The 26,630-nt window shown below is 44.7% G+C and overlaps 9 protein-coding genes across 9 annotated transcripts; 4 read left to right on the top strand and 5 right to left on the bottom strand.

Annotated features, from left to right (window-relative positions):
* Positions 1-334: 334 nt before the first annotated feature.
* L203_100324 (peptidyl-prolyl cis-trans isomerase A) lies at positions 335-1,056 on the top strand (the record flags this gene model as incomplete). The annotated part of the gene is made up of 5 exons (XM_066209783.1): positions 335-378; positions 431-459; positions 506-663; positions 712-964; positions 1,013-1,056. The coding sequence occupies 5 exons, from the start codon at positions 335-337 to the stop codon at positions 1,054-1,056; spliced, it is 528 nt and encodes a 175-aa protein (XP_066065880.1).
* A 2,752-nt stretch (positions 1,057-3,808) lies between these two features.
* On the bottom strand, positions 3,809-6,301 carry L203_100323 (uncharacterized protein; the record flags this gene model as incomplete). The annotated part of the gene is made up of 9 exons (XM_066209782.1): positions 3,809-3,860; positions 3,921-3,985; positions 4,138-4,144; positions 4,203-4,322; positions 4,437-4,827; positions 4,896-5,917; positions 5,961-6,048; positions 6,111-6,173; positions 6,229-6,301. 9 exons carry the CDS (start codon positions 6,299-6,301, stop codon positions 3,809-3,811), a joined length of 1,881 nt encoding a protein of 626 aa, XP_066065879.1.
* Positions 6,302-7,159: 858 nt separating this feature from the next.
* On the top strand, positions 7,160-8,998 carry L203_100322 (uncharacterized protein; the record flags this gene model as incomplete). Its single annotated transcript, XM_066209781.1, has 4 exons — positions 7,160-7,317; positions 7,369-7,858; positions 7,906-8,247; positions 8,300-8,998. 4 exons carry the CDS (start codon positions 7,160-7,162, stop codon positions 8,996-8,998), a joined length of 1,689 nt encoding a protein of 562 aa, XP_066065878.1.
* A 575-nt stretch (positions 8,999-9,573) lies between these two features.
* On the bottom strand, positions 9,574-9,954 carry L203_100321 (uncharacterized protein; the record flags this gene model as incomplete). Its single annotated transcript, XM_066209780.1, has 1 exon — positions 9,574-9,954. One exon carries the CDS (start codon positions 9,952-9,954, stop codon positions 9,574-9,576), a length of 381 nt encoding a protein of 126 aa, XP_066065877.1.
* Positions 9,955-11,467: 1,513 nt separating this feature from the next.
* L203_100320 (uncharacterized protein) lies at positions 11,468-12,795 on the top strand (the record flags this gene model as incomplete). Its single annotated transcript, XM_066209779.1, has 2 exons — positions 11,468-12,379; positions 12,436-12,795. The coding sequence occupies 2 exons, from the start codon at positions 11,468-11,470 to the stop codon at positions 12,793-12,795; spliced, it is 1,272 nt and encodes a 423-aa protein (XP_066065876.1).
* A 1,052-nt stretch (positions 12,796-13,847) lies between these two features.
* On the bottom strand, positions 13,848-15,950 carry L203_100319 (threonine synthase; the record flags this gene model as incomplete). The annotated part of the gene is made up of 5 exons (XM_066209778.1): positions 13,848-14,222; positions 14,278-15,073; positions 15,382-15,759; positions 15,807-15,838; positions 15,885-15,950. 5 exons carry the CDS (start codon positions 15,948-15,950, stop codon positions 13,848-13,850), a joined length of 1,647 nt encoding a protein of 548 aa, XP_066065875.1.
* A 189-nt stretch (positions 15,951-16,139) lies between these two features.
* Positions 16,140-22,032, bottom strand: L203_100318 (uncharacterized protein; the record flags this gene model as incomplete). The annotated part of the gene is made up of 9 exons (XM_066209777.1): positions 16,140-16,467; positions 16,518-17,693; positions 17,744-17,955; positions 18,010-20,153; positions 20,200-20,361; positions 20,409-21,449; positions 21,502-21,600; positions 21,665-21,727; positions 21,927-22,032. The coding sequence occupies 9 exons, from the start codon at positions 22,030-22,032 to the stop codon at positions 16,140-16,142; spliced, it is 5,331 nt and encodes a 1,776-aa protein (XP_066065874.1).
* A 353-nt stretch (positions 22,033-22,385) lies between these two features.
* On the bottom strand, positions 22,386-24,028 carry L203_100317 (uncharacterized protein; the record flags this gene model as incomplete). Its single annotated transcript, XM_066209776.1, has 8 exons — positions 22,386-22,616; positions 22,671-22,842; positions 22,890-23,075; positions 23,128-23,268; positions 23,319-23,398; positions 23,446-23,529; positions 23,581-23,712; positions 23,765-24,028. The coding sequence occupies 8 exons, from the start codon at positions 24,026-24,028 to the stop codon at positions 22,386-22,388; spliced, it is 1,290 nt and encodes a 429-aa protein (XP_066065873.1).
* Positions 24,029-24,386: 358 nt separating this feature from the next.
* L203_100316 (uncharacterized protein) lies at positions 24,387-26,403 on the top strand (the record flags this gene model as incomplete). Its single annotated transcript, XM_066209775.1, has 11 exons — positions 24,387-24,558; positions 24,615-24,732; positions 24,779-24,785; positions 24,838-24,860; positions 24,920-25,009; positions 25,078-25,194; positions 25,247-25,400; positions 25,473-25,550; positions 25,601-25,686; positions 25,759-25,866; positions 25,986-26,403. 11 exons carry the CDS (start codon positions 24,387-24,389, stop codon positions 26,401-26,403), a joined length of 1,371 nt encoding a protein of 456 aa, XP_066065872.1.
* Between the last annotated feature and the right edge of the window lie 227 nt (positions 26,404-26,630).

Below are 26,630 nucleotides of genomic sequence, written 5' to 3'. Positions count from 1 at the left end.
ATATATAGGGCAGATTTTGACAAAGTCCTCAGTGAAAGTCCCCCGCGACTTCTCTCGTCAGCCTTTTGCAGATGACCATATCCACGAGACGCAATAATGTTACGTAATATACGTTTAGATAGAAATCCTACTGATGCGATTCTACCATAAGGAATAATTCCCATATCTTCTCTCTGTTTCTTTTTTCTTCTTCAACTTAGTTTTTCTTTTGAAAAATATAAAAATACAAACACAGCGTACGTGAAGCCGTTTACACCCTACAACAGCTTATACTCACCAGCCTTGCTTATCTCTCTGTCTACATCCTTCGCCGGTCTCTCAAACGGCGTCTCCAATGTCATTCGCTAAACGATTCGTTTCCACCGCCAGCACCATGAGGTGCGTCAATACATAATGGCTCAACAAACAGAGACTGATGAGCTTGCCGTAGCAAAGTTTACTTCGACATTGCCATCAACGGTGAGCTTGTTTTGATTGTAACTTTCAATAGCTCACTCTTTTCTAGGTGCACCCGCGGGCCGCATCATCTTCAAGCTTTTTGACGACGTTGTCCCCAAAACCGCCGCCAACTTCCGTGCTCTCTGTACCGGCGAGAAAGGCTTTGGCTATGCTGGTTCTGGCTTCCACCGTGTCATTCCTCAGTTCATGCTCCAGGGTGGTGATGTAGGTTGTTTTTCGGCTCCCTTTGGCTCATTTTATTGATTGTCTCAGTTCACTAAAGGCGACGGTACTGGCGGGAGGTCCATCTACGGCGAAAAGTTCGCCGATGAGAACTTCAAGCTCCGTCACGACCGCCCTTACCTCCTCTCTATGGCTAACGCTGGCTCTAACACCAACGGCTCCCAGTTCTTCATCACTACCGTTGTCACCTCTTGGCTCGACAACAAGCATGTTGTCTTTGGCGAGGTTGTAGAGGGCCAGGAGCTTGTCAGAAAGATTGAGGGATTTGGCTCTCAGTCTGGCAGTATGTATGGTTTATTTACATGTGATATCCAATTGACAACGGGTTTAGAGACATCGGCCAAGATTACCATCACTTCCTCTGGCACTTGTTAAGAAAGATATTTATTGATGGGCAAAAATATGTGAAGGAAGAAATGAATAGTTTTAAGAACAAGGCTTTGCATGAAATCACTTCTTCAACGTATTGTAGTTGACTTGACTTTCTTTGTCTGATTAAAATCTTAATCGTAACGTACCACTTGCGGGTCTTGGAAATCAAAAAGTGAGATACCAGTCTCTGAGAACAGTAGGGTTATTCATTACTAAGGGCCGGTTGAACACTGTACAGTTCGTGAAAATGAATCACCCAAACAACTACGTAAGAATAGTATATATCCATACAATCCTTAACAGCAACACCAACACTGGTTGTATGAATAGAATAAAGTATCTAAAGAAAATTCAAGTTATAATAATCCTATCCATTTATATATCCTCTGCTGTATCTTAGAGAACGCTTGTGTTTCATGTTGGATAATCACATTGGACAAAGCCTGATCTACGGCAAGAGGCAGTGTAAGGTACTTCAGCTTCTCAATAGTGGTTCCTCGATACATCCCTTTATAGATGTAGCTTTCAATGGCTTGGCTTATGCTGAGGTTCTACTCTGGTGCCTAAGAGATAAGCCATTACAGGCCTACTGTAGACAAACGGGTGTCTCACTGCGTAGTGTATATGTGATAATTATATATGTATATAATTGTATGTGACTTGATACAGCAAATTTAGCACCGGTATTGCATAGAAATGAAGTATCTAAAGTAAAAGTATTCTACAGTTGGTCTATATATATATCTATTTCCTTATCCTTGTGTTCTCCGTTGACGGACTTATCTTCGGTCTTTACCAGTGGCAGTGTAAAGTGCTGACGCACTTACACCTACCTAAGATAACGGCCAATGTGACGTGCCTAATGGCGCAAACTATGTTCCGGCTGACACTTTCAGCAATCATAGGCACGCAGATCCCATCAGCCTTCTTGTAAGTGCGTCAGCACTTTACACTGCCACTGGTAAAGACCGAAGATAAGTTTGTCAACGGAGAACACAAGGGAATAGATATATATATAGATCAACTGCAGGATACATTCACTGGAGATACTTCATTCTATGCAATATCAGTGCTAGATTTGCTGTATCAGAGCATCCACTGCCATAGCTATACCATATTTGCATCTGGTATACCTAGAATAGAGAGGCAACATACCCAGTGTGGCACCAAGTGCTTTCACTTCTTTGACTCACAGCAAACGGAATCAAATTTATTACCTCACCGTCACCTACCTGTTTCCACATGCATCGCTCCTTGCTGAGGCATTTTTCAGCCATTCTTGGGTTGTTTTTATTATTTATTTATTTATTTATTCTTGTAGGCAAACGGCGGCGATGGCCGCCAGAATTTCAACGACCAGACCAGGAACGGTTTTACAGCTTACGTCACCATTTTATCGACTTTGTCCCGATCTAGGAAGACATACGCCCGATTTTTGGACTCGCCCAACAACAAACTGTTGTAATAAGGTTATGTTGTAGTGAGGTTAATTGTGCTATATATGTAGGCTTGGTTGTCTGCGTCGGCAAGAGAATGTGTACGTGCCTACTCTACCAAGCATCTAGTTGGGAGCTCAACGATCTTACAGGCCTATGCAGGATGCGGAGGCGAATCGTTTCAACAGATCGTCGTTCTTTGCGGGTCCGGCTCAACCCGATGAAGAAGCAAATCCGTTCAAGGCGTATCACAACGAGGACAAGAGGTCGATTAGGAGCGAGTAATATGTCTCTGCCGCCAAGGCATTGTCCATCCGACCGCAATATGACTGTCTATCTCTTTGAGCATTGATAAGCAACCTGACAGCGAAGCACTCAGGCTTTCCACAGAAACGAACAAGTTCCTTGAAGGGAGCGTCAGGCTCTACGAGGTGGTGGACTGGGCTGGAATTTGCGGAGGGTCCTATAGCGTTTTGATGTTGGAACTTCACCCTCGTTTCCTTCCATTCCTCACTCTACGCCGTGCACAAAAACAACAGTTTTTTCTGTTATCGCGTTTGAACCCTGCGAAAAAATAATAACCATTTGTTCGATATCTGTTCAAGTTCAAGTTGTACATCATAGATTGTTTCGTTCGTTTGTCTGCATTGAATGTCAATAGCTTGTCGTTCGTTGCAATCATGTCTCTGCATGCCATTCGCAAACTACTTCGTCGGACTTGAGTGACTGTTGGACTGGGCGATAGGAGGCTCAGTGAAGTCGACTCCGAAAGGTTGCGAACAGTTGTTCCTAGCACATTCAACAGCTATGAGTTTGTCGCATGTTCCTGTCGAAGAAAGCTTGATGGACGCGAATGAACAATAAAGTGCATCTAACGTAGATGCAAACTCGTTCACGGATATGAAGAAATAAACAAGTAAGCAGAGCGGAGGGTGAATAGTGAATGAGAACTATGACGTTCTTGAGAAGACATTGAGAAGGTCATAGTCGTCAACGGCTCGTCGACACAACGTACATCTACCAAGTCGAGCACATTTAGTGATACGTCACCACCGTCCCTTACCTCGCCATCGAAAGTTCACCTAACTTATCACTCGCAGCTCTAGACAAATGACAATAACGTGTCAAGGTCCCATTCTACTGCGTACTACACAGCAGAAAATAGAGACATAGGTATGGGTTTTATACGATTTGAAAAGACTGTCCAGCAAGTACGAAGCGGGGGGCAGAGGAGGGGGAAAGGTAGAAACGATGGGGAGGAGGTGGTAGTGATATATGAGTCAACAAAAGGCAGGCATAGGAGACAGGAGGGTGCGAGTTCACAATGAGAAGCGATAGCAACTGACGACATGTATCCAAGAGCCCAAAGGCCTAAGACGTCAAAGGTCATTAGCTACAGGAATCGAGAGATGAGACAAGAACAAGACATGCCTGACGCTAAAAGTCCATCCTCCAGTGCCTAGATACGAAGACGGTGGGATATAAGTAACGAAAACCTGAGGTAGAGGGGACGAAGCGTATCAAGTCTCAGCAATACACGAGTCAGGACGCTCCAGCATCGTCGATAACCAACCGATAAATCATATTACCGAGCCAAGAAACAGCCAAGACAAGTTGAAGGAGCAAACCGAAAGCGTGTGGGAATCACCGCAGATCTAGAACGTTAAAATGTGTCAGCTACCGGTACGAACAAGGATAAGACAAGGGACAAACGTTCGCAGCGAGTCGACCGTGGAATCAACACGTGTTTGAGCCAACGACGAGAGGATAAGAACGAGTCGTGGAGAAAAGACAGTGATGATGGAGGCGAAGACACCGAAAGAGACGTTGAGACTTCAGGCTGCGATTTAGGCGAACTGGAGGCGGTCAAAATCAGCGTCCAGGTAGTGTTCCTTGACGAGGTTGACGACGTAGTGACCAGGGGTTCCGAAGGTGACGTGGTTGGACATTCCTCGGGGCATTCCGGAATGCAAGAGGGCGACCAGCTTGCCTTCAGCGTTGAAAATGGCTGCGCCAGAGTCACCTTTGCCGGAGAAGTCGCCGTGCTTCTTGCTGAAGTTGAAGACCGCGACCTCCCAGGAACCCTGGTCAAACTCGCTGCAGGTGTAGGCCTCCAACTCCGAGAAGCGACCAAAGGTAAGATCCGTCGACTGCCCGTTCTTGGCGACGATGAAGGAAGGGTTGTTATTGTCGTCCGAGAAGTACGGATTGGCGAGGCCGGCGGCGTCGACATAACCCAAGAGCCTGAAGAGATGGTCGTTCGGGTAATTGAAGGGGGGTCGGTTGGCGATATTGGGATAGAAGAACGAGACGATCTCGTCGCGGGTGAACTTGCCAGCTGAAAAGATTCATGTTTCCATTAGACAGAAATGAAATAAAGAAGAGAGAGATAAAAGCAGGACGCACCGAGGTAGACAAAGTTTCCCTTGAAGTTCTTCGCGAACTTGGCCTCGTCGAGCGCGATGACGCCTAGGTCTCGGGTGTAGCAGCGATCGTCGAGATCGTTGGCAATTTTCGGAGCCCAATCGACCCAACCGACGATACGCTGTAAGGCGTCGCTCCAGGTGAAGTTGAGGAGCTGGATGAAATCGCTCAGTGTCTTGACGTCCTTCTCGGCCCTCTTCAAGTCCTGCTGCTTCCTCTCCAGGTCCAACTCGTCGGCCGCATCCTCGTCCTCGTCCCCCGACTTTGGCTTTGCAAGGATTTCGGTAAGCTGCTCGGCGAAAAACTTGGCGTCACCGAGTTTTTCGGCCATTAACGCACGCGTCTCGTCGACAACCTTCTCGAAACGACGACGACTGCAGTTGCGGATGAACTTCTGAGGTGCGCCAGGGCGGCCACTGTACACGTAGTCCTGGTTCGTGTACTTGGAGACGACGTGCTTATTTGTAATCGCCATGAGCTGCTTGCTCCTGTTGCCGTCACGGTCCTTGCCCCGATGGAAGTAGAGACCGAGGGAGCCCTGCGCATCGTCGTCGGCCAACTCCTGCGCGGCGAGGGGAACGCCAAGGACGGCCGTCAGAGCTCGGCGAATGTAGTGGGTCGGCTCCGTGTCCCGGACGACGCGCATCATCTCGGGGGCAGTGACAAGACGCTTGACAGCTCCCTCAATCCAGTACACAGCTGCGTCCTGGACTCCGTGCTTGGAGAGAATGGCGAGGATGTGGGCGTTGACGTCGCGGCAGGAGGTCTCCTTGGTGCTGTTGGGAAAGACGGAGATCCAGAGGACGATGTGGTCGTCAAAGACATCCTTGCCGTCTTCATCGCGGGTGGAGAAGCGGACCGGTAGCATCGTAGACACACGAACGCCACGGCTCGGATCCTTGAGAAGCGCGGTGATCTCAGGAGCGACCGTCCCCTTCCAGAGCTTGTTCTTGAGGATCGGGTGGTTCGCTGAGTGAGCGGTCTTCTCTGGGATGACGGAGTGCCTGCCCGGAGTGACAACGAAGGGACGTGTCTTGACATCAGAACGCTGGAAGAGGAGAGGATGGGGATGCAAGAGCAGTTGGATGGTACTTCAGGTGGGCGCTGAAGCAGTGGAGCTGGAAGACCGTGAGCCCTAGACACAAAGTCCGTAAGCGTGCTATAGAGACAAAAAGGAAAATAGACAAAGATACTCACAGCCAAACTGGTCAGGAACCTTCCTAATCGCCGTGATGAAGTCGATAACCTGCTGAGAAGCAGCTAAAGGCGTGACGATAAGTGAGCGATAAACGCACAAAAGGACGACGGTACTCACCCGAACCAAGGAAGCCGAGAGCTGTAAGCTGCTCATCCGACAGAGTAAGAATTACAGAGAAGAAAACGCTCATCAGTGGAACGGACGACGGTGGGCGGGACGACTGTCAGCACTCACTTTTGTCTTCGTTGGACATTGTGGAACGCTGTCAAGTCGAGATGAAAGCAGTAGTGAAATTTCGCGGATGGAGAGATTTCGAACGCAAAAGTAGTTTGTGGGATGAGGAGAAGGAGGAAAGTCAGTTGCAAGACCTTTTATATTCTAGGACCCAATTGTTACAGTTACTGTAACAACCACGGAGTTCAGGAGGAGTCCGAAATGAGGAAGCTGGTGTATATAGTTTATTTAACATTATTAGTTGGTTCTTCTTTATCTTTATCTCAATGCAAGTCCTGGGATGTAAATTACTTGGGTCTGTCGCTGAGTACAATACATAACGAAAACTCTGCCCCCAAAAACCTAGAAATTATCAAAGAAAATCGAGAAAGCTTTCTCAACCTGTCTCTCAAGTCATAAAACAAAGGATGGCTGTGACACACTGGTAGTCTCTTTAGCACTCCAAGTGGCAAAGGAAAAGCCAGTACTGCTATATGTCGTTATAGATATGTATGTGTACAATAGAAATGTCGAGAACAATGGATATGTTTATAACAATAAAGATAATGTGTCGGAGAACAAGTTATCAGTGACAGAAGGCGCAGAGTCTCTTACAGATAGGCATGCGGGTAATTGGCACGCCTAATTCGATAGCTTCGATGTCTAGCTTCATTAGAAACGTTTGTTACTTTCTCTTTTACATTATCATATGCTATCTATATAAACGGGGTTAAATCCTTGGCAGTTATACAGAATCACGTGATCTTGTTAACCATTAGATCACTCAATTCCAATAGAATCAAACCAAGATTATTCATTCCCACCGACCTCCTCCATGACGTCTGTAGAACCTAAGCCACCAAGACATAAGAGCAAAGCCAGTGATGAGTCCAATGTTGGCTGGGGGAAATACACAGAGCTTGCAGAGCTTTTAAATGCCATGTACTATCAGACAGGTGCTACGGTAGAAGTACATATGGAAGAGTATGAAGAGTGAGTTTTGCCCTTTGGACGTCCCTTTGTCTTACAGCCAACATGTCTTAGACTCTCGGCGCCTTTAACTCAAGAGCACCGGTCAATCCTGGTAGATGCGCTTGCCACATGGAATTTCAAACCGCACGACCTTCCTGAAGGCGATCTTTTTCGTGTAGCATGCCTCGTTTTCGAGACGGTGCTGAGCATTGATGGCCTCACACATCTTGGCCTTGAACAAGAACGAATCAACCGTCTTCTTTTTGCCATCAGAGCCATCTATCATGCCCCAAATCCCTACCACAACTACGTCCACGCCATTGATGTCTTGCAAGCAACCTACACCTTCCTGTGTGATATAGGTGTCGTTCCACCTTGGAGTTTTATGCGGACGCCCAGCTCAGAACGAGGTGTTTGGAAAAGAGACAGTTTCAAGCAAAGTTCTCCGAGTGCCGGAACAAGAAGAGCGAGGGAGGTGTTAAGACCACAAGACGTGTTGGCCGTGATGGTGGCTGCTATGGGCCATGATGTTGGACATCCTGGGTTGAGCAATGCATTCATGGTAGGTTAAAATGTGGCCATTGATATTCGCACTGAGTGCTATTTTAGAAAAACGCAAAAGTCCCTTTATCACAGGTCTATGAAGACAAATCTGTGCTGGAAAATATGCACTGTATGTTGATCGTTCAGCTTCTTCGCAAGCACGGCTTTGGCTTTCTCATCGAACAATGGCCGTCTAATCCTACCCTATCTGGATCTGTTGACCACCAAGGTTTCCGTAAAGTCCTCTACTCCTCCATACTAGCGACCGACATGTCTCTTCATTTTGCTTGGATTCAGAGATTAGAAGAGTTTGATGACAGATTAGATCGTGGGGAAACGGGGGTAGCTGAAGAGGAACGGATTTTGATTTGCCAGGCATTAATAAAATGCGCAGATATAAGCAATCCTGTGGGTTTGATGATCTTGGCCACTTATAGGGTTCTGCTAATTGTTCTTGCAGAGCCGACCCATTGACGTTTCGCAACATTGGTCTTCGGCTCTTCTCGAAGAATGGGCAAAACAAGCTTCTCTCGAACAAGACCTTTCACTTCCAGTCTCCGTAGTAGCTTCTGCCGATGCTGCCCTTCAAGCCAAAGGCCAAATCGGATTCATTGATCTCTTTACTAGGCCTCTCTTTGAAGCGGTATCTGATGCCTTCCTAGAGCTTCGCTTCTACACCGACAGCTGTATCGCAAACCTAGCCATCTGGAAAGCCCGATTGGAGGAGCTGACGGAGAAGGAAGGAGAAGAAGGACAGGCAGCGAGAAGTATCATTCAACCAGCTATAGAAGGTGCTAGTCATGATGAAAGATTCAAGACTCTGTTCCCGCTGCTTTTACCAACCTCACTGCTTGCTGGGCTGTCAAGTATGTCCCTTGACGAAGCACACATGCAGTCAGCGGATGGCAACCTTGTCCCTACGCATTCGCCTATATCACCTTTTGCGCCACTGACACCATCCATTTACAGTCTCCGAACGGATGAGGTATTGGATAAGCCTATACCGTCGACAGCGAGTGTCATGCATGCCGTATACCATGCCAAGCTGGTCGATCAGACTGCAAAATCAAAGCTGACGAACTGGTCCAAGGGAGTTTCCCAAGGAGAAACTAGGAGAATGTCAACGCCAGAAGTATCGACTGGCAGAAGGGATATTTGACAGGTATATCAAGTGATGACGGTTTAGGGTATAGAAAGTTGAGATTCAAAGTACTACATCTTGCAAGAACGGACTGAGATTTGAAAGTTGTATGTGTAGGAGATTTCTTTGGCCATCAAAGTGCATTCCATGGTATGTAGCATTATGTATATACTGTAGACGATAACCAATATGTACTCTATTCACAGTATATTTAGATCATCTCCCCAAGGATTTGGCGATAATGCACTCTTAAAGATTTCAATAACAGGCGGCAGTGGTGGGACGGGTCTGTCTTTATACAGGCTCAACGCATTCTCTTTTGTAATATCAGCATCTTTGTCAGGTTAACTAAACCAGCCGCAATCATTGTACTCCAAAAGTGTATTATGACATTCATCCAAGCTTGGACGCTCTCTAGGAACTCTTTATCCAGATTGCGGGGCTCTATGATTGCATCCAGTGCTGATCAAGCTTTGTAATGTTCTTCAAGCAAATTTGAAAACAGAATAGGTATCACTTCCGACAAAGGTCCCCATTTCTTAATGGCATGGTCTATTGAATAGATAAGCCCATCCCTAAAAGTGTGCCCAAAATTATTGGTAGTTGGACTTTTTGGATCGAGAATGGAGGCCGCCAGTCGCAGAGAACGACACGAATCTGCTATATAAAAAATAGGACACTTTCATCTTGGATCGATATGAATCTGTCTTTGTAATTGTAATACCCATATGGGAAGTATCGACAGCAGATCTTGAGATAGTGATAGGATTTTCAAACCTCCTTGTCAATGCTTGCAATGTGTCACGGGGTGGTCTCTTATTGACGATCTGCCAAACCATTGCAGCCTGATTCGAATCCTTCTTGAGCTTCTCTGGTGTTTCTTGCAACAAAAATGTAAAATTTGAACGAGACGTGAATGTCTTGGAAGCTTCGTCTACCTTGGTCAAGTATGCTGGCGGGATTGGTGTCTGCATTGGTCCTTGTTTGATAATGAGCCAACCTGAATATCTTGATCCTCCAATTCTTGTCCAACAGTTTCTCTGACACTTTGCAAAAATTCACAAGTTTGACCATCTTGCGTCTTTACGTCACAAGGTATACGGGTGTGAAGAGGGCTCTAATCACCTATGGTTTTGTCGTGATCACATTGAAAAGAATCCAACGTACAAGCTACTGGGAGGAGCTTTCTACCAGCCATTGCGATTCTGGCTCTTCATTTCAACAGGCTCCAAACTTACAGTCATATTGTTCTTCTGAATACTCTAACGGAGGCCTTCCTTCATGTATTGCAGATTCAGCTGTTGATATGTTTACAAACAACCAGGAGGTTAAGAAGTTTAAATCTCGGGTATGAAGAACTTTCAGCAGTCACACTAGACACTTGAAATCCATTCTTGAAAAGATTTTGACGCTTCTTGAAGATTTTCTTTGATCTTCTATCAAGGAAACCTAAAATGGTGTAGGGAAAAGTTGTCCTTTAAAAAGTAGAATCAAAGCGAATAGAATTTTTGCCGATAAGAAATATGTACAAAACTGATAAGATAAAGGAATGACAATTTTACCCAATCATTTTGAAACCACGAATAGTATAGATATCAATAGTAGAATTTGTAATAGTTTTTTCTTGAATCATTAAATTATATATGGTTGAATCTACTGGAGAATCCATAATAAGGCGAGATGTGTGAGCGGTCTAAACAGCTGTCTTAAGGTGTTGTCCATATGGAACACTTGTAGAAACGGCAGTCCCTCGGGGCGTGGGTTCGAATCCCACTCTCGTCAATTTAATTTTTTGTTTTGTTTTTTGTTTTTTCTCTATTCAGTTCCAAAAGTTGATGCTTATGGTTTGCCTTGCACGATTAATCCAGCCAAAATCTGTTACGATGTAAGTGCATAGCACTTCACGCTGCCACATGAGAAAACCCGGATAAGTCCGTCAACGTAGAATACATAATTGTAGATAGAATAGTTTCTCTTTCATACTTCATTTCATATGCACCACCAGTGCTAGTTTTGCGGTATTCGACCTTAAGCGTTTCTACGAGAACCTTAAGTAATAAAACTTGTAATTACAGTGAGGCACTCAAGCCTACATACGAGATGTTAATAAAGGTTATTTATGTAAGTGCAAGCACTTCACTTGCCACTCTTAGAAATCCCGCGGGAATATGGGCTTTGAGGATGATAGATAAAGGTTGAATGATTAGATATGATTTCTTTAGATACTTCATTTCAATGCATGACCAGTGCTAGTTTTGCAGTATCAAGAACTTTAACAATATATATATCCTATTTTTACATAGTACTTAGCATCCACAACTCAGTGACGCATCCCTGTGCCTACAATTTACGGAATAAATAATAAATTTTATGATATAAACTAATATTAGTTTGCTTTTTCTGGAACAAAAAGACTTTGAAAAAAAAACTCTTTCTTTGCGTTTGTGTTTACTTGTAATCATTTATAAATCAAGACAGAATATAATCATGTTTGATTATAATTCATCTGCCAAAAGGAAGCCGCCTTCTCTTCAACCAGCACCCCTCCCCTACACTTCATTCCCGTTATTCTCTGCTACAATACAGGATTCCCCTATATCTGCGTCTACACTGTCATCACGTCACCCTGATATCAAGTCTCATGATGGGATACGTCCTAGTAATCAGGCGCATCCATCGGGCGCTGTCAAACGTCCAAACTCGCCTTCTAAACCAACGCCGTCATCATCCACGGAGCCTATGGTGACGGCCAAGGACTTTGCTGAATCACAACAGTTCAAAGAGTCACAACAAGATGGAGCCCATGAATATGCCACTAGTTATCAAGCTATCAATGACCAGCCAAGTGACGGGGATTCTCGATTCATGGAGTCCTTCTTGCCACTTCCGAATAACATTTCTAGATCCACAATTGACATATTGTCAAGGCCTGGTGGACAATCGGCCGCGAAAGACAAGCTTAATGTCCCGCCCGCAGGGATTCACGATCGTTATGTATCAAGATTCTTTGATCCTATCGACGTCTTAGATAGCATGTCAGAGACTGGCAAGCCTACTCTGCATAGGTCCACGCTACCGTCTACATTACCATCGCATACGAAAAGGGAAACAGCAACCAAGGAAGAACACCATCAGCCAATATTTGAAATCTTCAACGCCGAGCTGTCCAAGGAAGGAGACAGCATGAGCAAAACACTAAGGAACTTATTAGGTGCTGTGCTGAAAGGGCAAGAGGAAATCGGAAAAATGCATCTGAATCTCGAAGGCTTGCGCGGTGTCAATGACACATACGAACAAGTGAATGATTGGAAGAAAGAGTATGGAAAGGACACAGACAATAAGGACCTTGAGCAAAAGTTGGAGAGGAGGGAGAAGGGAGTGGACGAAATTATGCAAAAGGTGTATAAGACTTTTCATTGCGTAAAAATGCTCATATATTGATTATTTTACTTTAGCTCGATTCCCTTTCACAAAGCCTTCGATCATATCACGATCTTGGAACACCCAAGATATCATTCCATCATTCTCATCTACCCGCTCATCCACAGGACAGCAAATTGCGGAACGAGTCCACTGGAACTGTGGATCCCTCTTTCGATACCACCAAACGGTCGTTACATCATAGTTTTAAAGAACAAGCACAACCTTCTTCCATTACCAAACATCCACTATCGCCCGATACTGGCGGCAATTTCCCCGTCCCGACAGAAAAGTCAGCAGTAGATGTGTCGCCTGATGCGAATCACCCTTGTCAATCAAATGCTTCCCTTGAAAAATCTCGTCAACCTAGCCCCAACGAGGGAACAGACTCTTAACAAATGACAGTTGAAGAGAATATGGTAGCGGTCCCCTGCCCCTGTCTCAAAAGCGTCTGTTGCTCTGGGATCTTTCTAATAACCGAAGAGATGCATCATCTCTCAAAATGCAAATCACCTAGAGCGTAAAGGTATGAGGGGAGAAGAGAAACAAGAGACGGAGAGTAACGGCCGTCGAAACGTATGGGAAAAAGGTTATTGATAATTCTTCCCAGGTAAGAGATAAGTCAAGTCCCTTTCAAGTCTGGTTATGGTATAAACATTGTATCTTTTACTGCGGATGTTGTATGAATTACTCTTTGGGCATATGGTATAAAGCTAACAAGCTCACGCCATTCACATCATTCCCCCGGGAATCAATCACTTGTTTGTGTAAAAGTATCAAGATATCGGATAGAAAAGCTGTAGATGCGATATTTCTGTAGAATAAACTTAAAATTGAGGCAATTATTGGTATTAAATTACCCAAAAAAAAACCACAAAAAAAATTCAAAAAATGTAACTAAAAGAATTGACGAGAGTGGGATTCGAACCCACGCCCCGAGGGACTGCCGTTTCTACAAGTGTTCCATATGGACAACACCTTAAGACAGCTGTTTAGACCGCTCACACATCTCGCCCTGACTGAAAGATATTCTCAACGATACTATAGCTGGAATATGTCGAATTTAATCAATATTTTGTTTAATTGGATTGCCAAGTAATGATAATCTCAACTTCTTGCTAAGATACCTTTTATCCTACTCTCTTTTGAACTTATCTCCATAACAATACTAAAGCTTTAGTATATTATTATCAAGCAACAGTGAGAGTAGCCGAGTCTTTTGTCTGTTTTTCCTATATATGCTGGGTCATTACAGTGCATCACATGACAAAAGCCAGCAAAATTCATCATAGATTTTGATGTGTCCTTAGCAATTACCCTGCAACTTCAAAATATACATACATGTTGAGGCAAGAAAACTTGTTGATGCGAAGATCAAATGGCTACAGAGGATTCAACTATAAATGATATACATCTCTCTATGCCACTGCACTTGATTTTGAATATTTCAAATAGATCCACTACCTTTCTCTGTGTTCACCTTTTCTTTGCTTTTAGCCTTTACCTTCTCAATCAATTCTCGCACGCCTTGTTCGCCCCTAACCCTATATACTCTTTTTTCCAAACCCTCCAGTTTCTTTAACTCGTCAGGCAGAACATCTCGTCGAAAGTCAAATTGAGGGTAATGAGATGGCGAAAGAGCAAGTTCCACAGCATCTAAAAACTTTGCAGGGTGAGCAGTGGAAAGAGTCACCCATGTAGTGTCCAGAGGAGCTTTGTTAGCAGAACGTTCCTGAGCGGTAAGGCCAACAGCGGTATGAGGGTCTACCACATAAGGTCCATACCTGTCCAGATTGTAGTATTTTCGGATTTGTTCCAAGGTCTGAGACAATAGGTTAGTTGGTTCGTTTACAGAATGGAGAGAAGTCAAGTTGTACCTGGTCGTCAGATACCCTCTCGGCCCAAAAATCATTGGCAGCTGCTTTCCTGACTTGTTCTCCAAGATTAACCCTTCCATCCCTCTTTAGAGTGACCATCCATTCATTCAAAGTTTCCTGCGCCTTGGCTCGCTTCTCTTCGTCGGTACCTTCAGAATCTCCAGTTTCAAGAGCGAGATAGTATAGTAGTCTCTCAAAATTGGAGGAAAGAAGAATGTCCATTGCAGGAGAATGAGTGGCCTTGACAGCACTGACAGCTTGCTGTCCATCGCTGGAACCATTGACAACGGCAGTCTCGGCAATTTTGTTCTGCTGATCGACAACATCATCTCTCTCATATCGACCAGTCTTGAAAAATCTCTCGAGAATATCGTTTTCGTTGGTGGCTACTACAAGCTGCTGCATAGGCAAACCTAATTTTTTGGCAAACCATCCAGCAAGAATATCACCAAAATTGCCAGTAGGAACAACAAATTGAAGCTTTCCTTCTTTCCTGATATCTTCGGGAAGTTGGAAATAAGCAGAGAAGTAGTAGACTATTTGAGCAAGAATGCGAGCCCAGTTAATAGAGTTGATGGCACCAAGGCGGTGAGCAGCATTGAAGCTAGCATCAGAGAAAAGGGTCTTGACGATGCCTTGGCAGTAGTCGAAATCACAGTCTTGTACAGCGACGCAATAAACGTTTTCGTCAGCAACGGTAGCCATTTGGGCCTCCTGAATAGGGGAGACACGGCCATCTGGGTAGAGAATGAAGATGGTAATAGAAGCTTTAGAGCGAAGACCGTAAATAGCAGCGCTATAACGTTTCGGTCAGTTTCGTTACCCTTCAAATTCCGCCATTATAATTCAAAGGAGAAAAGCGAAAACATTGCGAGTAAGGATTAGATTTGAAAACTAAAAAAAAAATTAAATTGACGAGAGTGGGATTCGAACCCACGCCCCGAGGGACTGCCGTTTCTACAAGTGTTCCATATGGACAACACCTTAAGACAGCTGTTTAGACCGCTCACACATCTCGCCTTGACTGAAACTCTCTTGCCTTTGTCTACTATGACCTAGCACCCACAGAAGCAAAAGGTTACACATATCAACCAAGTAACCTACCTTCCCGTATCACCACTTGTAGCTCCAACAACAGTCAATTCCTCCTTGCCCTCTGTCCTTCCCTTGTTTTTCCGCTCCAAGAAATACTGAAATAATTCACCCAAGAGTTGGAGAGCGACATCCTTGAAAGCCCAAGTAGGACCATGCCAAAGCTCTAAAACATATTCTTTGTCTCCAACCTGCTTGATAGGAGTGGTAAGAGGAGAACGGAAGGAGCCGTAGGCAGCATTTATGATGGAAGCAAGGTCTTCAGAAGGAATAACGGACGTAGGGATGAAAAGGGAGAGGATGGCATGAGACAGTTCGGGGAAAGATAGGTTAGCCCAGTTGGTTTCCCAATTAACAGGAAGTTCAGGGATGTAAGTGGGAATATAGAGGCTGTACATACATCAGCAAAATCACAGCCTCTTACATCACAAGCATACCCTCCATTAGGAGCGAGACCAGTCAAGACAGCCTGTGTTGTGGTCAGCTCCACTCATACCGACACATTTTCCACTTGCATCTTCAAAAGACAGTTCTTCTTTTCCTCCTCTTGTAGAAAAGTATTTCATCTCAGGTTGAACCATTTTGTTTTTCACGCTTTTTCCGTTTTTACTTCTTTTGTTTCGCAAAAAATAAAAAATATTATTAAAAATATAAACAAAATAAAAACAGTAACAGGATTTTTCAACAAGTGCACCGAAACAAGAAATGATCGTGAGTCAGTACCGATTGAATAGCATTACGTAATTACAATATATCTGGATAAATGGACGTTACGTAACGGGCATAGACGGAAATGTCACCCTATTTGTTGTCTTCCCCTTCACTTTTGAGCACATTCTTTCCAGCAAATGTCGGTCGTTTCTAATGATAGCCTCTGGAGCCAACTTGTCTACAAGTACGCTGTATGCGCGGTCGTAAAGCTTGGCTTTGATGAGAACGTGGTACTCTTCCCAAGCGTCGTCCGAAAAGCAGAGTAAGCTTGCTTGTGAGGCGTAAATCCACTCGGATGGAATCTGAAGCTTGTCAGTGAGAAAAGCTTGGTCCTCGGACGTCAAGTCGGGATGATGATATAATAGCGCTCTAAGAGCCTTCTCGCGCCTAGTTGGTTGAAATTAGTATTACGACACTATGAGTATAGGCCGACTTACCCATTAGCATTCTCAAGGTGCAACAGCACGAATGCAGCCCATTTCCACTCTCCAATCTGTATTAACTGGGCAGCATACCCTTGCGTCAACCTGTCTGCGCTAGCACTGTTGCCAGTCTCCTCGTCTCTGTCTTCAAAGTCCCGCCGCTTCAACGCCCTCGATAGAAGCATATAAAGATGCCATGCTAGTCGGACATCAAAAGGACTAGGGGAAGTATCTTGAGAACGAAGGACTTGATCTAGTGAAATTGTATCATCAGAGTAAAGACATAGAAGTTGGTAGACAATATCTATTGATTCAGTAGATGAATGCCATAATCGTGAAACGTCACTGGGACTTTCTAGATAAGGAGGAAGAGGCTCGGACGGCGGGTGAGAGGAGGACAAAGAGAGATTGTAGAAATTAACCACATCTCGAATTGTACAATTGAAGGAGAGGCCATACCACATATGTAGCCCAAATGCTCGCTTCCAATCTAAACCCTCAGCAATGAGGACATCAGGACAACCACTAGATCCATGAAAAGGATCCCCTGGGGAGATATCGGTGATACCGGCTAAAAGGGCATATATTCTTCGGTAACCCAAAGCAATGAAAGCATTAACTTCATGAGTCTCCCATTCCTCGAGTTGTTTGAGAAGTTCATTTTTTAAAAGTTCTTGTCCTCCTGCCTGTGAGATTAAAGTCGCTAGCCTCATATCTCCACCTTCCAAAGCACTTTCAACGGCTCGTTTAACTTGATGTCCACTCAAAAGGGCAAATATCTTGCCAGGTTTGTTCTCAGCGTTAGCGATGAGGTCCGAGTCCACCGCTGGAGCAACAGCGTCTTCGAGCCAACGCGAAACGGCAAGTTTCCGTCGAATAGACATTATCTTTTGAGAAAGTTCCTCCGATGAGTTCCTCGGCAGATGCAAGTCTAGTTCGTCAAAGAGAGCACTGCCCAAGCGAAACACATTAACTTCATGAGAGCGATCTCCAGCATCGAAGCGAGCTACAAAATCACAAAACCTGATTTCTGGTTTCAAGGTAGCGACAGGAACACCGTCGATTTGCTCAATATAAGTTGAATCTAGGTGAAGTCTGAGTAATCGGCACGCCTTGAGATCCTCTACTTTAGGGTTAGATGCAAGCATCTGTACTTTTTCAATGTAAATTGCCGCGCTCGACGTTGTCTCACTACATTACGTCATAAGAAATAATCCTTTTTGAGATTGAGCCATACTTACATGACCTCTCTAGGTGAACAAATTTTCCCAAAATGAATCAGCTCCCCGTTTGGCCCCCACGAGCATCTAAAGGATCTTCCGAGAGCCATACCGGCATCTGCCAATAACCCCTCATTCCTATGTGATACACTATTATCTAAAGTTACTTTGACATATTTTCTTGGCTTTCGAAGCTTAGGCAGGCTTGTTTGGGTTTCGCCGAAAGAGGTCCGCTAAAGAATATCAACAAACCGACAGACCCAAGTAAGCCAAATGTCAACACTCACCTTGATTGCCCGCTCATCAAACTTCTCTAATTCCTCTTCGGCGCGTTCAAAAAACGACTCATATCGTTCAGTCCCCCTTCTTCTATTTGCAGCCAGTTCTTTCGAAGGTTTCTTTATTGTTGCGGTTGAACCAAAGAACGAATTCCGCATTTCCATGATGTTCTTCATCCCATCCGGCCCTAGCCGATTTCCTACTGAAGTAGTCCACTCAGGCGACAGAGGTACATCTATCCGAGCAATACTCTCGTCATTGCCGATTTTAACATCATCTTCTATTAGAGAGCTCTCAGTAAACTCGTCCTCTTCAAGACCAGAATCATGCTCGGCATTGTAATTATAGATAGGTTTAGTAGGGGCCAGTACAGCATATTTTTCGTTATCGTCTGTCGCGGATGATAATCTCCAATGATCGTTCTCAACACCTTCTTCCTGTACAACCATATCCGTTTCATCAAAGCTTTCCTCTTCATCGCTTTCGGCAATACCATAAGTTGTGAAGTGTTCAACACGGAAAGTCCAAACGCCATCATCGGTATAACTGATGAATTCAGTGTTTGGGATAGCTTTGACTCGTTTTACAAATTTCTGAAATCTAGGATCTTTGGGGTCTATCACCCATTCTTTAGTCGCTTTGTCAGTGGTAAACACATTCTCAAGCATGATCCTAGCAGGAACATTCAGCCCTTTACCCATGGGGGGCTTATCAGAGTAGTCGTCAGGATAGACAGATAATTCTGATTGGTCCACGACAATTATCGCACCGAGTAGATCATCAATTGGAGCTCGAGTGAGATCTACAGGCTCAAGGAAGGACACTTCTCCGTAACCCCGGCGGCCGGCAGTGAAACCTCGCAGCTCAGTAAGCTCCTGTTTAGACATCGCCTTGAGTTTTTCCAGCTTAGGCCTACACCAATAATCGCCCTTCTTGAGAGGTTGCTCAGAGATAGCAACAATACTCTCGCGATTGACAGGCGAATGGAGGGTATCATGTCGAGATATATTGTTGTCGAATGAATTGGTCCTAACGGATGTATCAGGAATGCTTCGAGATGTGCTGTCGACAGTATCCGTAGAATTCTTTAAAGCCGATCTTCCTAATAGAAATTCCATTCCATCGCCGCCACCACCTATAGAGCTACCAAGTCTGGGTGTAACATTCAATTTCTTAATGTTAGGGCGAGGTACGAAGGCATTAGGTGAGAGAGCAGATTCACTCAAGCCCTTGTACCTGTCTGGGGCAACGGGAGAATTTAACAAGCTAGACCTATTGGGGGAACCGACGGATAGAGGACTTCCAGACCGTACAGGACTCTGTGAGGCACTCAGAGAAGAAGTGAACCCGCGAAGTCTGTTCATCTTGGATTTGTTTGTCGAGGGGCTTAGACGATATGAGGAAACGGTGAGAGGAGGGACAGCAGGCTTTTTAGAGAATAAGCTAGTATCAAGTTTCTGGCCGTTGTAAGCAAACAATGGGTTGTTACCGTATGGGTTTTGATTTATCGATGCTTGTAGGACCGGTTGCAGTTGCTGGGGCTGTTGAGTGATTGGTTGATTTATGCCGCCAGAAAAACTATTTCCTCCAAATGCGCCTGGTTGTGTCGGTTGTGTAGCAGTGCTGCTGAACAAACCAGTCGATCCTTGTTGGGATTGTCCCAAAGTACCAAACAACCCAACTCCATTAGAGCTTTGAGGCTGTTGATTCTGTTGCTGTTGAGATTGCTGGCCGAAGAGGCCTGTACCGGTCCCTGTGGCACCAATGCTGCCGAACAAACCACCGCCTGCTGGCTTGGCGCCAAACAAACCAGTACTTTGCTGGCCCTGTGATGTGTTCGAGCCAAGTGTATTATTACTCGTACTACCAAATAAATTATAGTTTGCTTGTGCAGGCTGCTGACTAGGCTGTGTCTGTCCAAATAAGCCAGTACTTGGTGCAGCTGTAGCAGGCTTCGTACCAAATAGGCCTCCACTTGCAGCGGAGGAGGCAGCAGGAGTGCTACCAAAGAGACTACCACCAACGGCTTGTTGCTGTGTATTCTGTTGGGGCTGGGTCTGGCCAAAAAGACCCGCTGAAGTACCAGTATTGTTGGCACCGGTTCCAAAAATACCACCTGTGGCGCCAGATTGTTGGTTATTCTGTCCAAAAGCTAAATATGTTAGTCAGCTTTCCTTGCGATAATAAAGCGTACACACCGCCAAAGCCGGTGGTTCCGGTTGAAGCAGGCGTAGACACACTACTGAAGAGGCCGCCAGTCTTAGGTGCTCCGAACGAGTTTGTCGCCGCAGGTTGCTGCTGTTGATTGGTTTGACCAAAGATGCTGCCACCAGAATTTTGTTGCTGGTTATTGTTAGATGCTTTGTACAAGTCAGTCTGTGTCTCGACTTGAGCAGGAATAGCTTACCAAGATTACCCCCACTGCCAAAGAGACCACCACCAGTGGCAGGTTGCTGTTGTTGTTGCTGTTGCTGTTGATTCTGACTTTGACCAAAACCACCGAATCCTGCTGAGCCAGTTCCAGTTTGACTAAAGATATTGGTACTGCCTGAATTTGCGCCGAAGCCAGTGGTAGTTCCTGTCGAACCAAATGCTGGTTTATTCTGACCAAATGCTCCGAATCCGGCGGTCCCCTGCTGCTGACTGTTCTGAGCACCTCCAAAAGAGTTAGAATTAGTATTGCCAAAAAGACTGCTGCCAGTGTTGTTCTGTTGTGCTTGGGACCCGAAGAGGCCACCTCCAGTGTTGGTATTGGTCTGGCCAAAAAGGCCACCACCAGAAGGTTGCTGAGGTTGAGATTGACCAAATACGCCGCCACCTGTGTTGGTCGTAGTCCCAAAGCTGGTACCGCCAGTATTTGTAGACCCAAATCCTGTCGAAGGAGCAGAAGATCCGAAAGCATTAGTAGTAACGGGCTTTGCACCGAATCCATTTGTAACGGGCTGCTGTCCGAAGCCAGAAGTCACGGGCTGACCAAATCCTCCTGAGGCAGTCCCAAAGGCGTTTTGATTCTGTGTGGTTGCCTCCTTTCTGTTTTGCTGATAGTCCATAGCTCTCAACTCTTCCCAACTAGCCCCCTGGTAAGGCGACATGGCAGAGATGGTGTGGAAAAGATGCGGAGGGCCTTCTTTACCCAGACTAGTAGTGGATGGATCGGCTTGCCAAGTAGGATAGTAAGCAGGGTTGGCGGTACCCGTTGTTGGAGGTGGAGGAGGCGCAACATTTGGTTGATACGTTTGCAGCTCATTGGGACCCTTAAGATTGCCTTGATCTCCACTAGAGACGCCAAACCCTGTGGCAGGCTTTGCTCCAAATAGGCTTGATGTTGCTCCAGAGCCAAACCCCCCAGACGCAGGTTTGGCGCCAAAGAGACCTCCGCTTGTGTTAGAATTTGAGCCAAAGCCACCAGAACTTGTATTGTTATTTCCGAATAAACCACCGGTTCCCGCTGCAGATAAGCTGAGCTTCGCAACTGCAATTCTGTTGAAATTCACACGCACAAGTGGTATTTGACTGTCCAAAAGTAGAACCAGAGACTCCAAAAGTTGGTCGGGCACCAAAGGCAGTATTCGACTGCTGATTGCTTGAGCCAAATGTCCCTATAGTTCAAGGTCAGTAATACAGTCTTCCTACTACTGCAACATAGAGACCAACCAAACCCACCACTAGTGGATGTACCACCACCTCCAAAAACGCTACCAGAATTTGCAACTGATTGACCAAAACCTTTTTATGAAGAGATCAGCTCATAGTACTGGATGTGTTTTTGATTCCTGCTCAATATTGAAACAAAGTTCTCTATGGATGCTATCCAATTCTTGATGGTTGTCAAATGATAGCTATTCTGCCAGTCCACCCAAAGCTCTCATAAAGCTCGTCATAGCCCAATCTTTGTTCAATCAACTCAATCAAATAAGATACTCACCTCCTGAGTTTTGCTGCCCAAAACCGCCGCCGCTGCCAAATAGTCCCCCTCCTTGTTGTTGCTGATTTTGATTAGTCTGACCCCAAGTTGAGGAATTGCCAAACATGATGGCTTATTGCCGCTGCTTTACTTGAGCGAGCAATATTTGAAGTGCCTACAACGTTTTTATGGGTCCAAAGAATGTAGATATGGTAGAGAGACAAGAAAACTTGAATGTCGCCGCGATTTTAAGTGAGTAGCCAAAATTATCCATTTCTCTTCGTTACAGAAGTTACTTCATGCTTACAGACAGCCGGCGTTCGTCGGCAAATACCAAAGTGGCAGATCACCATCATTAACTATAGGAACGAATTTACTTTTTCTTTTGTTTCTTCCTCTATAAGGAACAAACGAAAGTATTGAAGGCATATAGACTGGAGAGAGCGCATGCATTGCCTACCCGTTTTTGAGCCAGACCGACTACCTTTTGAGACCCGAAACAACTGCTATCCCCCCTCCAGGCCCACCATGTGCGTACCCGTCTCCATGGCCACCTCCAGGGGCTGGCCCACTATAATTCCTCGAATACTCTTGATGTCCTCCCGTGGTATATTGTTGAGATACCTGTCGCTGAACGTTAGAAGGTGGATGAGCGCGTTGACGGGCACGAGCTTTCCATGCAGCTTTGAAATTATCTGCGCGAGCGTAGATCTTGAGGCATAATTAGTAAAACATCAATTTGTTATCGAATACAAGATGACTGACCTCTTCAATCTCCACTCCGTCGCTGATGCTATGCAGAATCTTATCCACAATAGACCTGTGGTTCCCGTGGGGCTTATCGTTTCTCATTCGAAGCATCCTCCAGATTTGAACCCGACTGTCCCAAAAGACTTCCACTATCCGATCGTCCAATTGCTCGCCAGTTTCTTTCACTCTTACACCTATTTGAGAACAACATCTGAAAGTAAGGAAACAACTTACTTTTGCCACTCTTCATCGCTCATATACATGAAATCAAAGAATTCATAATCATCTCTTCCCTGCCAGGCGCAGAGTAGAAACTCGGGCTTGGCATGATAATCTGGCTCATCCGCATTTAGTAGAGGAGGAAAACGCAATTCAAGTTTGAAGTCAATAGTGTTCTCTGAAGGAGGTTTCCATTTGAGGCTACAATGTGGTAAGTACAGCTGTCTATCAAGTGAAAGCAGAGACACCCTACATATTTTCATCTGTACCAGGGATATAAGGTGTTTGAACGCAGGTAAAAATCAATCCATCGTGTCCGTGTTGGAGGGAGGGAATATGTTCTTTCATGACGAAACGAAGGTGATACGATAACTCTTCTCTCTTTGCGACGACCCTATTCTTATCAGTTAATTTGATAGATAACTACAATTGAATGTCACATACTCAAACGGCAGATGTTGCCTCATTTCAGGATGAGCTTTCAAAGATGCCTCCAATGGCGTTACAACCCAATTACGAAGACGCTTAATACAGTGTCAACCGATGACCAGGCTCAAAATAACAGACTCACGGCATATCTCTTGTCCAAAGGTTTCTCCATAATGTTTTCTTCATTCAAGACCATGCAGTCAAAAGCATAATACCGTAATGTTTGCTATTAGATAGTTAATTCCGTGATAGCTCATGAGGCCCACTAGCAACATACATGGCCTGTTCTAGGGTCAATGTCAAGCACAAGTTCGCCATCTATCAAAGTTTCTTTGAGAGGTACGTTTTTGTGTTCCCAATGTGTAAAGTACAGCCCCGTCACATTAAAGTACCTCTCTTTTCGATCGATCTACAGGTTTCATCAGTCCTCTACAACCGCAAAACATCTGTGATTTGCCTACCAACCAGACTTCCTGTTGATTGGTCATGTTGTTCATCACAATAAAAACCAGCACTCGTACACCATCGCTCTTCTCACACACCCAAAAGTCTTCTCTTTCCAGCAAATCAAGAGATGCTGTAGTAAACGACACTGGTTGAGAGCCAGGAAATTTGTTTGACGAAAGCCCACACAGAGAGGCGACACGAGAGGAAAGATGGTGTTGGATGTTGGGGTCAGTCAAAAGTTCTCCCGGGATGTCTGGAATGATGGAGTCAGCGGGCATATCTGGTATCTCCTAGGAGCGGAGAGTGAGTTGCTTATCAAAGCTATGTGTATGAGCGAAACAAGCTATCAGCAAGAGCAGCTTTCTAGCTCTTTTGATATATATAGAATGAAAAGAAAAGTCTAATCACATTGAGAAGCTGAATTCCATCTCAGCACAAGATGAGGGTGGAGGGAGGTAATATTTACCGGCCCAAATTCATATAGAAAATCAGCAAAAAAACTGGAAAGAGATTTTTTGGCCGGATTTGAAACCATAGCATTTTTGGGGCCCCGCAAATATTTTTAAACTACATTATAGTAGCTGTGCTCTCGTTTCACATCTTGAGATTTACCTTTCTCCTGTCATCTTGTCAAGCATGGCTCTCCGAGACAAGTCTTGCTATACACTTACTTTGAAGCCTTCAGCTGCGCGCTCGTCAGTCGTAGAACTTATCGAGTCTTACGGCCCAGCACGTGGAGATGAGCCACCTAGATACGCCCGTGTCAAGGAAACGAAAGAGGAAGAAGGGTACTCTGCTGCAATATTTGGTGATTGATGTCTTGTGTAGACACAGACTACGGCATAGTTACTTATTAAGAATCAGATGTGCTTACAGGTGCGAGGCTCGCGTCTTATGGTTATACAACAGAAAAGGCAAAGAAGAGACGATTACAGTTACATGGACCAGATGAGAATGTGCCGTTTGATTTCACTGGAAAAATGTAGGACAAATAAATCCGAGTACGATGAAGTACTTACTGGCGGTAGAAACTTTGTGGGTCTGGCATTTTGTGTCAGACCCGATGGATTGTTGCTGACATAACAAGGAATGGTCGTTTGTTTTTGAAGAGTAGGTTTATGACTTGGTTTGTCCCGTTGAATTGAACTACAGCTGCTGAAATGCTACAGAAACAAATATAGATGGAAACGAGAGATATACGGCAAAGATTATATATGCAGTATTGATCGTAAGCCTGATCCTCCAGTTGAGATTTGCTTGTATGTCGTTTTATAAAAGTTTTAAAGTGACACAAGCAGGAGCGCTAAACAATTACTGTCATGCGTAGAGCAAGAGAAGCAGACAAGAAAGAGCCAGCTAAATTGCAAATCTTACATTACAATGTTGAACGCTTTCCCAATGAGATCAAAGATCTTCGAGGGCTTGAAACATTGTTGGTGGCAAGGTACTCTTGATATTCAATTCCATTGTGTCGCCTCAAGGCTGATATTGCTGAGTCTGATGTGTCTCTTTGACGTTGGAGAAGAAAGAGGACTTGTACCTGCTACCTCGGAAACCAAGACGGGACCTTCATCAACATCTCCCTTAAAAGATATACCAATCAAACCTGCAGAACCAGAGAGGGTAATTAGCGAAGAAGATTTTGAGCCTGTGGGCATGATAGGGCGCTGATATGACGCTCTTTTTTCAAGTCAAGAAATATGCTGATGGTTTTAATGAAAGGAAAACCCAAATGAAATTTTGGTGGGCAAATATACTAGTGTAGATGATCATATTGCGCGAGCTTTGGGCTTACTTGAAGCAAGCACTACCTAAACCCATTCCTAGACTTGTGCTAATCTCATTTATAGGACCCATCTATAATCTTCATCGTCATCCGCACGAGGTCGCCAGAAGCCCATCAACGGGCGTTAGAAGTGTCATTGGGCGTTAAACGGTAAGTCTTTTCTTGGTAGCACCCTCGTGATACCTTAACTGCTTTAAATGAGCTGAAAGATATGTACGAAAGTTTCCGCCATAGGGAGGGCTTATCAGATCTTCATCAATATATCGTTGAAGAGAAGTCACCTCCGATAAGAAAACCTGGACCGCAGGTTATTAATTTGGACGATCCACAGTAGGCCTTTCACTCGTCTTCCCATTACCTTCTCTTGCCCCTCTGACGTGTTCTTTCCACTTACATTTGTACTTGCTCCAAAAACACAATTCGACTGCGTGGACGCAAAATCTATCAAGGCCATCTTCCTCTTCTACATCAAACAGTGCTCGCAAATGGACGCCTCCAAATAACATATCTATCTACCTCTCATCCATAGTGTTGTCTGACCTTGACCCCGTTCAGCGATCAGGGTCAACGACATCCCCTTTCTCCACAAGCGTCAATGGCAAGGGCGATGTTGGTAGACGTGAAAGCAAAAGTGGCAACTCATCCTCAGCCTTTATACCTACCTCTGGACTTGGATTACTGGGAACAAATAATTCCGAGTTTTCAGACAAACTGTTTAAAAAGTTCGCATCATCTGCTTCTCCTAGTTCTTCGACGCCGTCATCCCATACCTCATTACCTCCATCGTCCTTGGGACCTCCTCCGCCATCAAATCAAGGGAGAAAAGGCTCTCTTCGTTCTAGTTCTTTAGGAAAATTATTTCGTTAAAGATGAAAGGATGCAGATTATATTTGGTAGAATAATCTCGTCTGGCAAATTACAAGTGGACAGGCATATCATTAGAACAAACAGTACGCCTATGATGTAAATTCATGCAAAGCAAAATAGCAACATTATCTGCATCAATAGATACGACATCTTTTTATAGAAACCTAAAACACATGCATTGACCGATGCCAAAAAGGAGAAATAACGAAACAAATTCAATGTATTAA

The sequence above is a fragment of the Cryptococcus depauperatus genome, chromosome 1, assembly GCF_001720195.1.
Source record: "Cryptococcus depauperatus CBS 7841 chromosome 1, complete sequence".
Lineage (NCBI taxonomy): Eukaryota > Fungi > Basidiomycota > Tremellomycetes > Tremellales > Cryptococcaceae > Cryptococcus > Cryptococcus depauperatus.
This window is presented reverse-complemented; position numbering and strand designations above follow the sequence as displayed.